The 14806-nt window shown below is 42.9% G+C and overlaps 1 protein-coding gene across 1 annotated transcript; it reads left to right on the forward strand.

Annotated features, from left to right (window-relative positions):
• The first annotated feature begins 435 nt into the window (after positions 1 to 435).
• zgc:152863 (sushi domain-containing protein 6) lies at positions 436 to 13029 on the forward strand. The gene is made up of 5 exons (XM_004569637.3): positions 436 to 675; positions 5223 to 5329; positions 8571 to 8765; positions 11458 to 11590; positions 12044 to 13029. Exons 2-5 carry the CDS (start codon positions 5236 to 5238, stop codon positions 12381 to 12383), a joined length of 762 nt encoding a protein of 253 aa, XP_004569694.2. The 5' UTR covers positions 436 to 675; positions 5223 to 5235; the 3' UTR covers positions 12384 to 13029.
• The last annotated feature ends 1777 nt before the right edge of the window (positions 13030 to 14806 follow it).

Genomic DNA, 14806 nt, shown 5'->3' on the forward strand with positions numbered 1-14806 from the left:
ACAGTTTTTGCCTAAATTCATGGGTATCTTGTGTAACATCACTACCATAACACCCATGATCTGTTGCCATCACTGACATGATTCCCAGGGTGTAGTAACACGGCTTTTGACTTACCTGACTATGAGCTGTAGTCTGCTTTGTGTTTAACAAACATGTTAAACAGGCTCAGCTCATTATAACTGCGAGCAGCTCAGCCCACTGCTTAATTAAATGTGCTTCCAGGAAGTCACTTCATCGGCTTTTCAGCTCATTTTAATGTTTCTTTGTATATGTTTATTTTTATTTTGGAACCGGCCACAGTTTCCTTTTCCTAATTGTGCTAAGAGGAACTAAAGCGTTAAAGGGTGTGTGTGTGTGTGTGTTTGTGGCTTAAAGAGAGCGTTTCCAGAATATGACGGCAGGCGCGCAGGTGGGCGGTGTTTGGAGGCAGCAGCAACCAATGGGAGGCCTATGTGTCGCTGTCAAACACAGCTGATCGATGAGTGAGGGGAGAACAGCCCAAAAGGTCCCACTTGTTGCTGTGCAGGAGCAGCGATCGTCAGCTGGTCGCGGAGGTCTGATCGACCCTCGGTTCGCGCCCTGAAACCGGTGAGGAAGCACACCAGGAGTCCTCGACAGCCCTGCAGCCGCTCCGGTGCACGATCACCCCGCCGTGCCTCGCTCTCAGCCCTCAGGTGAGCTTTTTTCATATTATTTTTGACATTTTCACTCCCTTCCATTGCTCCATTCACACCGAGGAGGTGTCGGGCTTTGCGCTTACCTGCCCGGTGACGGCGGGATAACGCAGGTGTAAAGACGAACAGCGAGGACTTCCCACTGTGATCTGGTGTGTGGGTGTTTTTCTGATGTCGCTGGATCCACACACAGCAAACATCGGCGGTCACAGCAGATCGCGCAGGGGCGCTCGGTTTCTGTAATTGAATTATTGTTGCGGTGACAGAAGAGCGGCTCCTTCACAAACGACCGAAGGGCCTAAAAATAACAGGTCCGTCATGCTGATGATGATGCGGTGGAACGGGGGAGATTTTTACATAACAAACAGTGTTTGTGCGCAGAAATCTGTAATCCGACAGGAGCTGTGCAGCTTTTAAGGACAGGCTTTTAGTTTCAAGGCTTTCCAGGAGTCCTTGAAGCCTCTTCAAGGGTTAATTTGAATGGGTTTAAGCTGTCAGGGCTCTGCACTGTAAGAGTGTAGGTCTACAGATGAAATATGACTTTAAGCACTTTCCTGCTTTTCTCTGCCACATTTCGTGAACATTGGAAATGATGCGAGCTTCAGATGTAGCAAAAAACGCCTTTGAGTAATGAGGTTATCACCCTCAAGCGCACTTGTGATGTTACCGATGTATTGTTTGGTTGTGAGGTGAGGAAAGTGCTCTTTGAGTCACGTTCATTAACACCAAGACCGTCAGATGTGGACTTGTGATGGGGGACGTACTTTTCAGTCAGTTTTATTTATATATTGCATTCATATTTATTTTTATGTGAGAGTATTTATGCTAAGGTTTTTTGCAGTCCGGCAGTAATGCGTTAATTTCTTTATGCTTGCGTGAACGAGGAGTCTTGACTCTTGAGGGACTGAGGAGGCAGGATGAAGGAAAACCAGTGTATGAGTTGTTCTGAGTTATTTTCTGCTTTCCTTTGTTTTTATGCTGCTTGTTGAATGATAAAAGAAGCAATCTGAAGGCGTAGCTGGGCCGATTTCCACATTATTCAACATTAATCAACTAAAAATCATAGCAAAATGAGAGAAAGTATGAGTCAAAACATGTTAATTGTAAAAACCTGAAGGAAGGATCTGGACTGTGGTGGATGAGCTAATATGAAAGTTCCTGTCAGATCTGGCTGATTGAGCGGTTAAATGAACCTGTAATATCAGACCAAAGCGGTTTTACTGCCATAATATTAGTGCGTGGCTAATTTCTGGCAGATTTTATGACCTTTAGTATCTTACATCTGACTCACTGAACAGGAAACACTTTATGGATAAAATCATTTCCACAAAGAGATCTGAGATCATCAGGAAGGATCTCCAGTGCTAATTTAGCTTTGAACTTTCACCACATTTCAGTCTCGATCTGCAGCTCCCTTAGCCGCGGCACACACGATTAGACCAGTAAAAAATATAGAGCGATACAACATACATGCAAAACACGACACACTGTAAAACCTGCATATGTATACATCTATTTATAAACATAATATAGAAACCAGGCAGCAATTCTGACGGTGCGTTTAAGCGCGAAATGATCCTGCTTTCCATGTTTTTCTCTATTAATTTATGTCTCAGTTAAGTGAAGCACACATGATATTCCTGTTTCCCTCCTGCACTGAGATGCGTTCGTGTGTCTCAAATAAATATTGGTGCACACGGGAGCAGCAGCTGCAGGGTGGCATGCTTGCTGCATCCCTGCCATCGGCTCAGTAATGCAGCATCAGCACTTCCACAGAGTGCTGCTGTGCATTGTGTACACAGAGGCCAGGTTTCTGTTTCTTTGTTTGTTGTTTCATCACTGATGGGTTTTTTTTCTTTCTTTTTTTTTTGTTGTTGTCTCAAAACATAAGTGAGGAATAATTTCCTACCGCATGGTCAGCTGAAAAGACGGATTTTGGAGCCTGACCCCAAACACAGGTTTAATCACATGCTATCTTATGATATCTGAGATGGAGCTCACATGTTGACTCTAACTTGTGGTTAAAAACTGGAGTCAGTTCTTAATTAAAAGCGGTAATAATCATACCCTGACATTAAGTGTTATATCCTCCATCTGCCTGCTCGTTTCTCACGTTCACACTGGAGCAAAAAGAGCAAAGTTCAGGCTTTCACAGGAGGACTCTTCTTCACGGCTACTCATCCACCAGGCTCTCAGATGTGGCTTAGCACCACCTTCTACAAACTACTGTTGATAACTTCCATAACTCACGCTTTTGTTTTCCCCCTTATCTTTACTGTCTGCGTCATGTTGTACGAGACCGCGAGGCTCCCTCAAGGTTGCAGTCCCCTTCTCACCTGTGCTCACGCCAGCTGCTTCCTCTTTGTGCCAAACAGCTCGATGTTGTGGCTGCAAACATGGGGGGAAAAAACATCAGGTCCTGTGCGCCAGAAAATATTTCCAAGAAAGAGCGAGCTAAACAAGAGCAAATGCTACTCTAATATGAGATAAAGAAGGTGAAATGTGTACACACAGGCGTGGCCACCCTGAGTTACGGTGAAATCATTTCACCTCAGTCATGAAGGGGAGGTGTAGGTGACGGGGGAGGACAGTCCAGCTCCAGGAACTATTTTCTCTGTGAAATTATTCTGCTTTTGTCTTATTCTCACTGTGCAGCTGCATTTTTGTTGCACCTGCAGTGTGGAGTCACCTGTAGCATCTGCCAGTCATATCACCAGTCCTCAGCACCCAGACTGCACCGGCGCAGTCTGAAGTCGGCAGGAAATCTGACATTTAAGCCTCTCCAGAACGATTCTGATCGAGTCTGCGTTGATGCTTCACATCTTCAAACGCAAAGTTTGCCAAACCGAGCGAAGCCTGGCTGTCGTTTCAGGGCTTTGTAGCGAGACAGGAAGGCCTGATGAGGCTGGTTTTATTTTATCACTCTGTTGTCACGGCAGCCTTGTTGCCTCCAGGCTTTTTCTAACTTCACAAACATTACAGCACAAGTTCTAATATCACACAGATCCATGATGACTAAGATGCAGACCTCCCACACAGGTTGTGGTCACAGAAGATGGAGATGGTGTGAATGTGTGTGTGTGTGTGTGTGTGTTTCAGTGTGTTAATCTGTAGTGTGTGTGTGCGCATCTAAGCCTGGCTGGCTCGCTGAGGCAGTGGGTCCTCCCCCGGCTGCTCCAGAGATGACTGGCATCTCTGTCGACATGAAAGCACCGAACACAAATGAAAGAGGGCAAAGTACACCTACACGCACCTTTTCACACATGCTGGCATTTGGGCTCCGGCTCCGGCAGAGGTCTGGAACCAGTTTATCTCAGGAAGTGTGTGCGTGCAATGTTAGTGATTTGGAGATAAAGGTTTGGTTGCTGTGGCGATTGCTTTCGGTTTCGGCGTGAAGAAAGTTTTGTATCGGCGCCGTCAGACGGCGGCGGTGGTCGATATGGCCACTGTTGAAACCGTAAACAGTGGGAGGTGGTAGTTTCAGAATGGATCACCTGAAAGGTTGAAGTCAGGCCGTGCTGTCTTGGTTAAAGGTTTGATGGGAAGATGGTGAAATAAAGTAGGGTGTGTGTCTCTTTTAGAGTAGCTCTGCATGATTCTGAGTCCAAAATAATCTTTATTTGAACTGTACTGAGCATCAGTGCAGATCCTCAGTTCCTCCTCTGACTGAAACAAGCAGTCAAACTTTCTTCTGATTGGCTGTACCTCACAAACAGAAGGTCTGAAAAGCTGGTGGGCGAATTTTTATCTGATTATTTTTGCAGAAAACTTCTGCTCAGCCATCATCAGCAAAATCCACGTTTTACTGTTACTTTGCTGCATTTCCAGTAGAAGCAAATAAAAGTGTGTGACTGTTTGGCATTTTAACACAGAGCTGTGATATAACGTGTGGCTGACGCTGCTTTGTGACAAAGTGACAAACAGATGCTACACGATTATTCAGTTACTCCGTTGGCTCTCAAACCTCCTTCAGAGGCTGGAGAAACTCCCCAGTACTTCCAAACATTAGACAAAGATCCTGGTGGGTTATAATCTTAAACATCTTCATCATTGTTGCTTCTCTGCATTTTAAAAGCAGCTTTCTGAGTTAAATGTGGCTGAAAATGGCAGGTTTTATGCTGCAGACAGAGGGGAGGACGTGGGGCTTTAAATCTTATGTTTTGTGCTTAAAAATCAGAGCGAGGTTCTTTGTCGCTGCAGCTGCAGCTACTTGGTGAGCAGAGGGTGTGGTGGTGATCAGCAGCTGACAGGTGTGGATGAAGACAACAGCTGGCTCGCTCTGTAGGTGTTCTCTGAAAAATAAGGCGGACAGGCTGGTTCACAGCTGACAAAAGCAGGGTGAAGGTGTTTGCGTTCACAGCTGGGGTGTCGTTTTAATCAGAAAGGTTTTGGCAGGTGGGGGGACTTCTTCCTGGTGACCGTCCGTTACCCCCGTGTGTGTGTGTGTGTGTGTGTGTGTGTGTGTGTGTGTGAGTGAGAGTGTGAAGATGGCCGCTGGCATGTTTGTGTGTGCTTTCTCCTCCTCTGACTCTCTGTTGTGTCACCAGGAAGTCCGGTTTGATGTCGGCCTCAGTCCTCTCTCCATGGCCGTGTGGACCCGTCAGTCTGGTCTGTGGACTCTTCCTGCTGGCCTCCTCACCACTCCTCATTGCAGGTACGACCTCTGACCCCAACAGGGTCGCTTTTAAAACACACAGCAATCTCCACTCAACCTTTTTGAAAGAACTCAAGCAAAAACTCTGAGCTGATGGCAGAGAAATGACGCACACTTTGATTCAGTGTTTGAATATTAGAGAACTAACAAAGTGCTCATTCATCTCATCGTGGTGGTTTTACATTTTGGACTGAAAGAAGAAGTAGGGAAAAAGATTGCCAGTGTCAGCTCTGCCACTTCCTCTTAACCCCTTTATGACAGAAATTGCTCTCAGATGATCCAAAAGATACGAGGGGTGAAGAACCTAAACAGAAAGTGATTATTTCTGCCTGCTTCACACATCAGAGTTTAGTTTTCACAACTGTTATGAGTAGTGTGCATGCAGGCCAGTTCACTTTGCACATAAATGTTCATCTAAAGCAGTGGTGTCAAACATAAGGCCCAGGGACCAGAATTGGACATTGAAACACGTAATGACTTAACTTTTTTTCAGATTTTTTTTTTTTTTTTTTTTTTTTTGGCTTGTCCTACTGATAAACACCTCCCCCCCAACATTCATACTACACCAAAGTAATGAAGTGATGGATCAACATTTAAATGACAGAAAATTCCCATTATTTTTCTTTCAAAAGTCTTTTTATTAGACAAAGGTTCCAATACAATGTATACAATAACACAAAATGCTTCAGAATATTCCAAAATTTCAATCTTGTTCCCACCCCAACCCTTAAAACAACAAATAATTGGCAGCCTGCTGCCCAACTAAACAAAAAACAAACAAAAAAACAGAAAAAACAAACAAAAGCAAAAAACAACTAATTCCCATTATTTTTATTTGAATTAACAAAACTTTCAACTTTATAATTAAAAGCAATGAGAAACCAGAACTTTTGCACATTTCTTATGCTGAGATAAATGTGCAGTTAAACCACTTTACCGTGACCGAAAGGGAATTTTTACTGCCCACTTAAGATCAAAGTGGGTATGTGTGTGTGGCCTTTGATGTAAAGTGAGTTTGACATCCTTGATCTAAAGCGTGCTGATTGGTCAGTTTGATGACGGTGCTGTGATGTCCCTGAAATTCACAGACATGTAAATCTGTTGCCTCAATAAATTTGATTAAAAATATGGAAGAAGATGGGCCAGAGCTCCACCGAGCCCCATTTATTCTGGACTGTTTCAAAGCGCTCTATGAACCAGGGAGCCCTCAGCCTGACACATCATAATGCAGCTTTGTCAGGCGCCTCCTGTGTTTCCCCTTCATGCAAAAGGCATCATTGAGCGTCAGTTGTTCCAGCCGCAGCTCTATCGGTACCTGACAGGTCACAGTCCTGTTTTTGCAGGACTTTTTTTGTTTTGCCCAAAGACTGGGCTTGGTTTAAAGCTTGTCTCTTCACAACAGGAACCCTGGTATTTGAGAAATGACGAGTTGGGAGTTGCCGATTATTCTCACGAATGTCGTAAAACCCTGTGTCTTTGTATTGCTTCAATTCCCACAATCCTTCTGCAACCAAAGAGCTCCAAACACAGACGCATGGCGACCCCGGCTTGAGTTGCATAAGCGGTTAAATAAACTGATATAATCCTATTTTATTCAGCTCACCTTATGTGTACCAGCAGGAGTGAAACTGGAAACCACTTTTTAGTGAAAGTTTTTAAAAGATAACTTTATTTGGAAATTCAGATTTCCACCTGATCTTACCTGAAGAGAAATTTAACATGATATTTATTAAAGCCACACAAACACTAAAAGATCAAAAAGTCACCCTTATTTTTTATTTTTTTTTAATTCACTGAAAAGGCCACATAAAGCCTCTGCAGCAGTTTGGACTGAAACACACTTATATGACACCTTTACCATGACTGATTTTGAAACACTACATGAACTTTAGGCAGGATGTCTGCAGTTTCTCTTCAGGTCACTGTGTTCAGTCTGTTTTGGAGGTTTGAAACTAGCTGTCTGGCTCCTCCTGTCCTAATAAGAACCGTCTTGTCACGCTCTTTAGCTCGTATAGGAACCAGCTGCGTTTCGTAACGCTGCAGTGCAACTTTGTGGCTCAGATGCGTCTAAATATCTGTTTCTTTGATTTTAGAAGGCGAGTGAAATCCCTTGAAAGTGTCTTACTTTATTCATTCAGGTGTCATTTTGCGCTCTCAGCTTCACACTTGCCCTACTCTCAGCACGTTAACGCTGAAGAGGTGGAGGAAACCATAATTCTGCAGACATACGTTTTTAAGGTGAAAGATGAAGAAATAGAGGAAGTTGGGAACACAGCTGGGTTTCTGGTAAAGCTGCCTGCTGTGGGCGAGTAAATAAAGATCATTAAAAAAAAACGGAACCACATCTCTGTGGAGCCTTTTAGCCACATATCAGCTCTTGTTTGCTGTAATAATATCCCCTCGCTGTGCTTTCATGTGGACACAGCTTGTGTTGCACTCTTCATCCATCACCCCTCACCATGAAACCTCGCCTGCATGCTTATCTTCTTCGAGTGTGTTGGAATAGCAACTTGCACTCCAGGCCGACTTATTGCCCTTTGGTTTCTTTTTTTGTTTAGTTATTTAAAATCCAGACAAAGGATGCATGCAGGTCCTCTTTCATTATCCATAAATTCAGTGAACCACACAAGTGTTTGCACAATGACACATTTAAGAACAGTGCAAATACAAAGGGGGCAGAAAGCTGCAAAATCATTGGCTAGCACTGTGAAACCAAAGGACACTGTGGAAATAACTCTAAAGCAATGCAAGCCTACAGGAGATATAAACCCCCCCCCCGAATATTTATGTAATGGGGGGAAAAAAAAACCCTCCTCAATCCAAACAGAGCTAAATCTCTCTTAGTTTCAGCTGATGGCAGCTGGTGGAAGGAAGGAGTGAGAAAAACACCTCCACAATGTTTATCCTGTTCTTTAAAGCCAAAAGCAAACAAACGCACATGGAGGAGTGCTGCAAAAATGGAGGAGGGCCGAGGGAGAACATAAACAATATCCAGCAACAGTGATGGATCCTGAACAAATGTCCAGGTCTAGGGCCACAGGACCGTAGTCTAACAATGGATGTCCAGAGCTTCCTCTCAGGACCCACCTCCTTCAGCTCTTCTGGAGCTGCACTGAGATGCTCCCAAGTGGCCATCTACTCTCAGCTGGATATGGCCGAATGTCTAACTTAGGAGGTGTCGAGGAGGTCTGGTGCTTGGAGAAACATGGCCCCTTCTCATCACTGTTTTGTTTTTCTGCAGGCAAAATGAACTGCACTCACCCTCTGGTGCCAGAATATGGAGGTTTTCGCTGCGATCCCTCCCCGTGCCAAGGCTTCCCTCACAAGACCACCATCCGCCTCTTCTGTGAATCAGGATACCAGATGAGGACCCCACTGTCCAGGTGCCGCAACGGGAAGTGGGGTCCTCCCATATCTGCCTGCATCCCCATGAAAGGTGAGAGTTTGACGGCCTCCAGTCAGAGTTATAGCGTGTTGTGTTTTTGTTTGCGCTCCAGCAAAGTGATCAGGGCGTGGTGTTGATGTTTGTGTGTTTTGTTAAGTGCAAAGAGCAGTGGTACATTAAACTCACACTCTTAGATGTGTTTAATGGAGCTGATAAGCCAGTTTGAGTTTCCATGCTTACGAGTTTTGCTCATGCATATTGTCAGCAGGTTGTTAGTTTCGATTCGAGCCATCCAGTCGCCTCTGAGGCTTCTGGAGTTACTCCGTTTAGAAGTCGTATGATATGAAACTTTCCTTCTTTAATAATAAGATTTTCTTAGACAACTCTTAACATTTCCCAGCAGTAGCGAGCATCACAGCGTTGCTTAGAGATTATTACTTAAGTTTATAATCTACCTGTGACTCATCTCCCCGTCAGCCCAGCCAGTCTAAAGGCTGGTTAGTCATTTTAGTCACCGCTCATTTCTTGTTTTAAGCATTCAGGAAGTAGATGGCGTGTGTACCAAGTACTTGTCGACAGCATACAAATATGTGTTAATGCTAATTTCCGATATGAAGAAAGTAATATGAAGCTTCATCTCATCATCTTCATCTAATTTCCATCTCATCATTAATACCAATGAGTATCAGCCACTGTTACATTTTTTCTTTTAATTTACAGCCGCTGACTTTATGGCACTATTGAAAATGATTAAGGAAACAAATTGTACTTGCGTGGCTTTTTAAAGTGTGCAGTACTCAAAGAGCTTGAGTCACATGAAATCAATACAGCATACCACGCGTTCAGCAAATTATGAACTCAAATTTCCCAGATTTTACAATATTTAAAACAGATAGCCGAGATCACGTGCCCCATACACCGCACAGTTTCAGAAACACTGGTTTCATGAGGAACTGGATGACAGCCTGATAACAACCCTGGACACAAGCACGGACTAGGACTCAGTAACCACTCCAGGAGTTAAAGCTAAACCAGCGCTCTTGGTCAATGAAACACTGACAGCAGCATCACACGGCCGCAAGACTCAAAGTCTCAGCAGAATAAAAGAAAACTATGATCATAACACACTAAGTTAAGCATTAACAATCTAGTGAGACTGTGCATGTGCCACTGCAGATGTATCCCTTAAAAATAATTAAATAACACACTTGTGGATGACTGTGCTTCTCAATATTCACGAATAGGTAGTTATAACTAGACTAATATAAATGTATTAAATTCAACATCTTTTTAAAGATAATATTATAATGGAAAGCTCATAAAATGGAACCAACGAGCATAGATTTCTTTTAGAAAATGTACAGTATTTACATTATGTGTTAAGAGACATCTTAGTTTTGGCCACATGTTGGTGCCCCATACACCACACACTTACCAAAACACCCATTTCATTAACTTCTGAAACAACAACAAGGGGGGGGGGGGAAACGAGTCTCTGTCGTAGTTTTCTGTTAATGTGTAAACTTTCATGTTTGTGGCTACATTATTGCTGGAAACCACATTATTCATTCACAAGAATCAACACCCACCAGCAATGCCACTGAACTGTTGTACTCTTAGTCTCACAATGCCGCCAGTGCTGCAGTGTGACCCGATATATTTACTCTTAGATTCTGCTGAAGTACACTTTTATTGGGCTTGTATTGAAACTTCAAATCTCTACTTCCTTTTCCTTTTTTTTAAATTTATATTATTTCACATTTCAATGATGTGTGATTCTGCACAATGACTTTTATTTTAAGTACTTTTTAACTATATTTTGATGCTCAGAATCTTAACTTTACCGCAGTAAAGAGTCTGAATACACATTTCACTGCTTTGCTGAATAACTATGCAAAACAAAAGGACTTTTAGTTTTGTTTTTGTGCACAGGGCTGCGCATGAACCTGAAAATCATCCCCAATGTTTTCTACACTGACACAAAATGTAGATAATTCAGTACCGATGTAAGTTAAATGCATCAATTATGCAGAAACAGCAGACGCAGCAGCTTTATCGTCTTTATCTTATGACCTACTTAAGAGGTGAACACAGACACACTCTACAGAGGAAGTAGCAGCTTTACTTTCCTCAGACCAGTTCCAACTTCCTCTGTCGCCATTCAGTCGAATGTGCTGCAACAGGAAGTCAAAGTGCAGAAAGAGGAAGCGGGCAAAGCCACCATAATAACCATTAAACATTTCCTCTCTGATGCTGTCAGTCTCATGGAAAGCTGCTGCCGTGTTGTCACGGGCACAAACAAACCACACAGCTTGAAAATCTCTCCTCTCGCAAAGATCTTGAGATAGATAATTAATTTCTGCTCAGAGCTTCTACTCAGAACACACAACCTTTCCCAGGGTTATGCATTTAGGTTCAGTTTACCTGTCTTATTGTGGTGACAAAAACACCAAATGCACATCTGGCATTCAGGCACAATTTTGGAAATAATCAGATCTCCTCAAAGAACCTGGATTTTAGTTTTGGAAGCCTGTTCTGCTGAAAACAATCCTGTTAAGTTCAAACCTGCTGCAGAATGTTCTGGTGGCTCTGCTGCATATGCATGGTCTCATGCATAAATGCGACCACACCCAAAATGGCCCAAGATGTTCAGTGTGCACACACACAAAGTCAGGAAAAGGCAACAAAATGTGAAGGTTTTGGTATTTTCAGCATCTGTAATGTCTGTCTTTTTCTTCCTCAGGCAATCCTATCCCAAAACCCGACGACTCAATGCCCAGCATGGCCACGACTGCAGTGGGTGTGTCCATCTTCCTGCTCACCACCACCGCCTGCCTGGTCCTCAAGTCCCGGCTCTACCCCTGTCAATCACAAAGGTAAGAAGAAACGTCTATTGACTTTTTATCCATGTATTTGTTTCTGAGCACCTATTTTTACAGGTGTGACATCTTATGTGTATTTATATGCACATGATATAAATAAACTAATAGCTGTACAGGACAGACACCACTTCAAACACTCTGAGTGTTATCAGCCTATCAAAGCTGTTGCCACATGTTCTTATTATTATAATAAATAACTTCTTAATTAGGTCAACTCCACCTTGTAGTAAGGCAAGAGGGTTAGTAGTATCCATTCTGGTTACTGATAAATACTGATACTGAAATGTGTGTTAGCATCACGTGCTGCCTTGTCTGAGTGTGGGGAGCTGGAAACACAGGCTGAACTTTAGTTACTTTATATTCAGTGCTGTAGTTTCAGGTCAGAGGTCAGGAGCACTTCATTTGTCATCTGAGCATTAACCTCTTACTTTTCCTTCCTCCCTGCAGCCGTCGCTCCTCAGACCAGCTGGACCTGATGGTGGACGGGCTTCCAGTTTCCCTTCCCTCCTATGAGGAGGCGGTGTACGGCAGCTGGGGGCAGCGCATCCCTGCCTGCTCAGCTCCCGGGCCCACGCAGCTCCTCCTGGCTCAGGAGGCCCCGGGCTGTCAGCAGTCTTCCCCGAGCAGCCAGTCAGACGGCAGCCACTGCCCGCTCCTATCGGGCCAAAGCCCTGACAACCCTCCACCGCCTTACGAAGAGGTCCAGTCGCCACATGCCAGAGACAGGATGAATGACGGGGACGTCCTGCAGCTCCGCGTTGCACTTTCAGACGATAAGGACACATGATGACGGACGGAGAGACTCAGAAGTAGTTTATGATTTTGACAGGTGCAGTGTTCACTCTGCAGATAACTGCTCAAAAAACATAAAAACAGGGGCTCACGGCAGACTCCTGTACTGCCCGCACTTTTCCTGGTTGGCTCACCAGCATCAGGACCTATCACATGGTATTTTAGACGATAAGCTCTGATTGGCCAGTTGTTGGGTCAAAAAAGACCCGAATGAAGAGGACTGAAGTGCATTTATAGCTGAAACGTTGATTGTATAGTGTGTTTGTATAAACGTTGATTGTATAGCAAATGTATGTGACACAGGGAGGGGGTGTGTTGTGCGGTATCATCGCTGTCTTGTGAAATCCTGAGAGTGTGAAAACAGGAAGGCTTTTACCAGACAGCGGTGACGTGTGTGTGTGTGTGTGTGTGTGTGTGTGTGTGTGTGTGTGTGTGTGTGTGTGTGTGTGTGTGTGTGTGTGTGTGTGTGTGTGTGTTTTCAGTGTGTTTCTGGAGACGTCGTCTACCTTTTCCCCTCAGTGACGGGGCTCATTAAGGCTTCGTTTGTGAAGTCAGTGGCGTGTTGTTTCTTTTCACTTCTGCATTTGTGTCTGAGACTTTTGCACAGTGTTTCTATTAAAGTCCAAACGGGCCGAGGCGCACGGGCTGCTGATTTAAAAGCACACACACTCGGGTCGTGGATGGTGATTTTGTTTTTTTTAAATAAAATGTTAATTTCATGTACAGCAAAGTGCTTGGAAACCAAATGTTCTCTCAAAGTGTTTCTGCTGTGTTCATTCAATGCTGATGGAGGAAAAACTATTTAATATTTAATCGCTTTCAATCTACAGTTATGAGTCGATTGGTTTACTAAATGAAATCAATATATTTAGTAAATCATTGGAGATTTATGTAGGCACTTTAAAAAAAAAAATCAATTTAAAATAAAATAAAAAGAAGATTTTAGGTGCAAATCTCTGAGATGACCCGGATGCCTTTGAGGATCATCTTCATGTCCTTACTGGGTTCCTCGAATGACTGACGCCTTCAGACCTTGAATGTATTTAATGTTTTTGTTTTGTGCAGACAGATCTGAACTAATATATATAAAAATATGTGTATATAAATTGTAATATTTACAAAATCATTATTTCTATATTGTGTTATTGCACAGAACTATATGATTAATAAATGTTGAAGTGTTTCTTTATTTGCACGTCTCCGTCTCATTTGTTGCTGTTGTAAACACAGCTGATATTTTGTGCAGCATTTGTCTTTAGCTGCTAGTTTTTACATAAATCTGAAAGTTTTCACACAACTGTTTGAGATGCTCTGCTAAAAACAGCAGGAACTCCTTAAGGGGTTGCAGGGTTTTAAATTCCTGGTGGTGAACTTTTTTTCTTCTTGCTGAACAGTTTTTCCTGGCTGGATGAACCTTTTACCCCTACATGCTGCAGGTTAGCCCACAACAACAGCTGTCAGCAGTAAAGTTGATGATTGTGTTCCCAGAAAGTGACTGAGAAACAGTGTAACTCAAGCACGGTGAAGAAACAGCACAGCGAGTTGTACTGTTTGAAGTTGTGAAAACAAATGACACAAAATCTGGTCTTTCCCTTTTAGGAGACTGCAGGTTAGCTGGCATGAGAACTTTGCCCATGATGCAACACAACAATCAGACATCTGATGTCACGTCGCACAGTCAAATCAGGTCAATTTGTTTACAAGGATGGTTAAAAGAAAAAGCTAGACATTGATCATGCACAGCTAATAAAACAATAAATGCATTAAAACATAAAAGTACTATGACCTAAAAAGTAAACAATACAAAACAAAGCAGTCTAGTTTAACCTGTTTTCTAGGCTTCCTGCTCGAAAATGACATCCCCAAAATGAATGGAGTATTTCTCTGCAATCACAAACTGTGTAAACAATCTTGGTATCAAAATAAAGCTTACACTTGTTCATCAGAGGTGTAAAAATTGCAGCAGATGTTACTGTGTCAAAGTTACTCAGGCTGGAACACAGAAAAAGTTTTTAGTGTAAAACCCTTTTAAAAATACGCTTTAGATCTCATTTTAATCCAGAAATTCAGTAATCAACATATAAACATCATCTGTGCAAAGACTTGTGCTTCTAAAGTAAAACAGTGAAAAATTGCAGCACTTTTAATAAATAAATATTCAGACATTGTACAACAAGTCCAATCCTGACACACTCTGGACACCATATATGAGTAAAAGTTTTAGGTATTAAACAGCAGAGATTATTTAATTTCATTAACATGCCTAAAAATGCTTGTTTTTTGAATATTTTTGAAGAATTAACCACACATTCACAGACAATGGGCCCTTTCTGAGGGGTTGCCACTTCCGGCTTCTTTTGGCCTCTTTTAGCGGATTTGCATGATTGACATTTCTTTTTAACCGTTTGAGCCAATAGA

This window comes from Maylandia zebra, linkage group LG14 (assembly GCF_041146795.1).
Source record: "Maylandia zebra isolate NMK-2024a linkage group LG14, Mzebra_GT3a, whole genome shotgun sequence".
Classification (NCBI taxonomy): domain Eukaryota; kingdom Metazoa; phylum Chordata; class Actinopteri; order Cichliformes; family Cichlidae; genus Maylandia; species Maylandia zebra.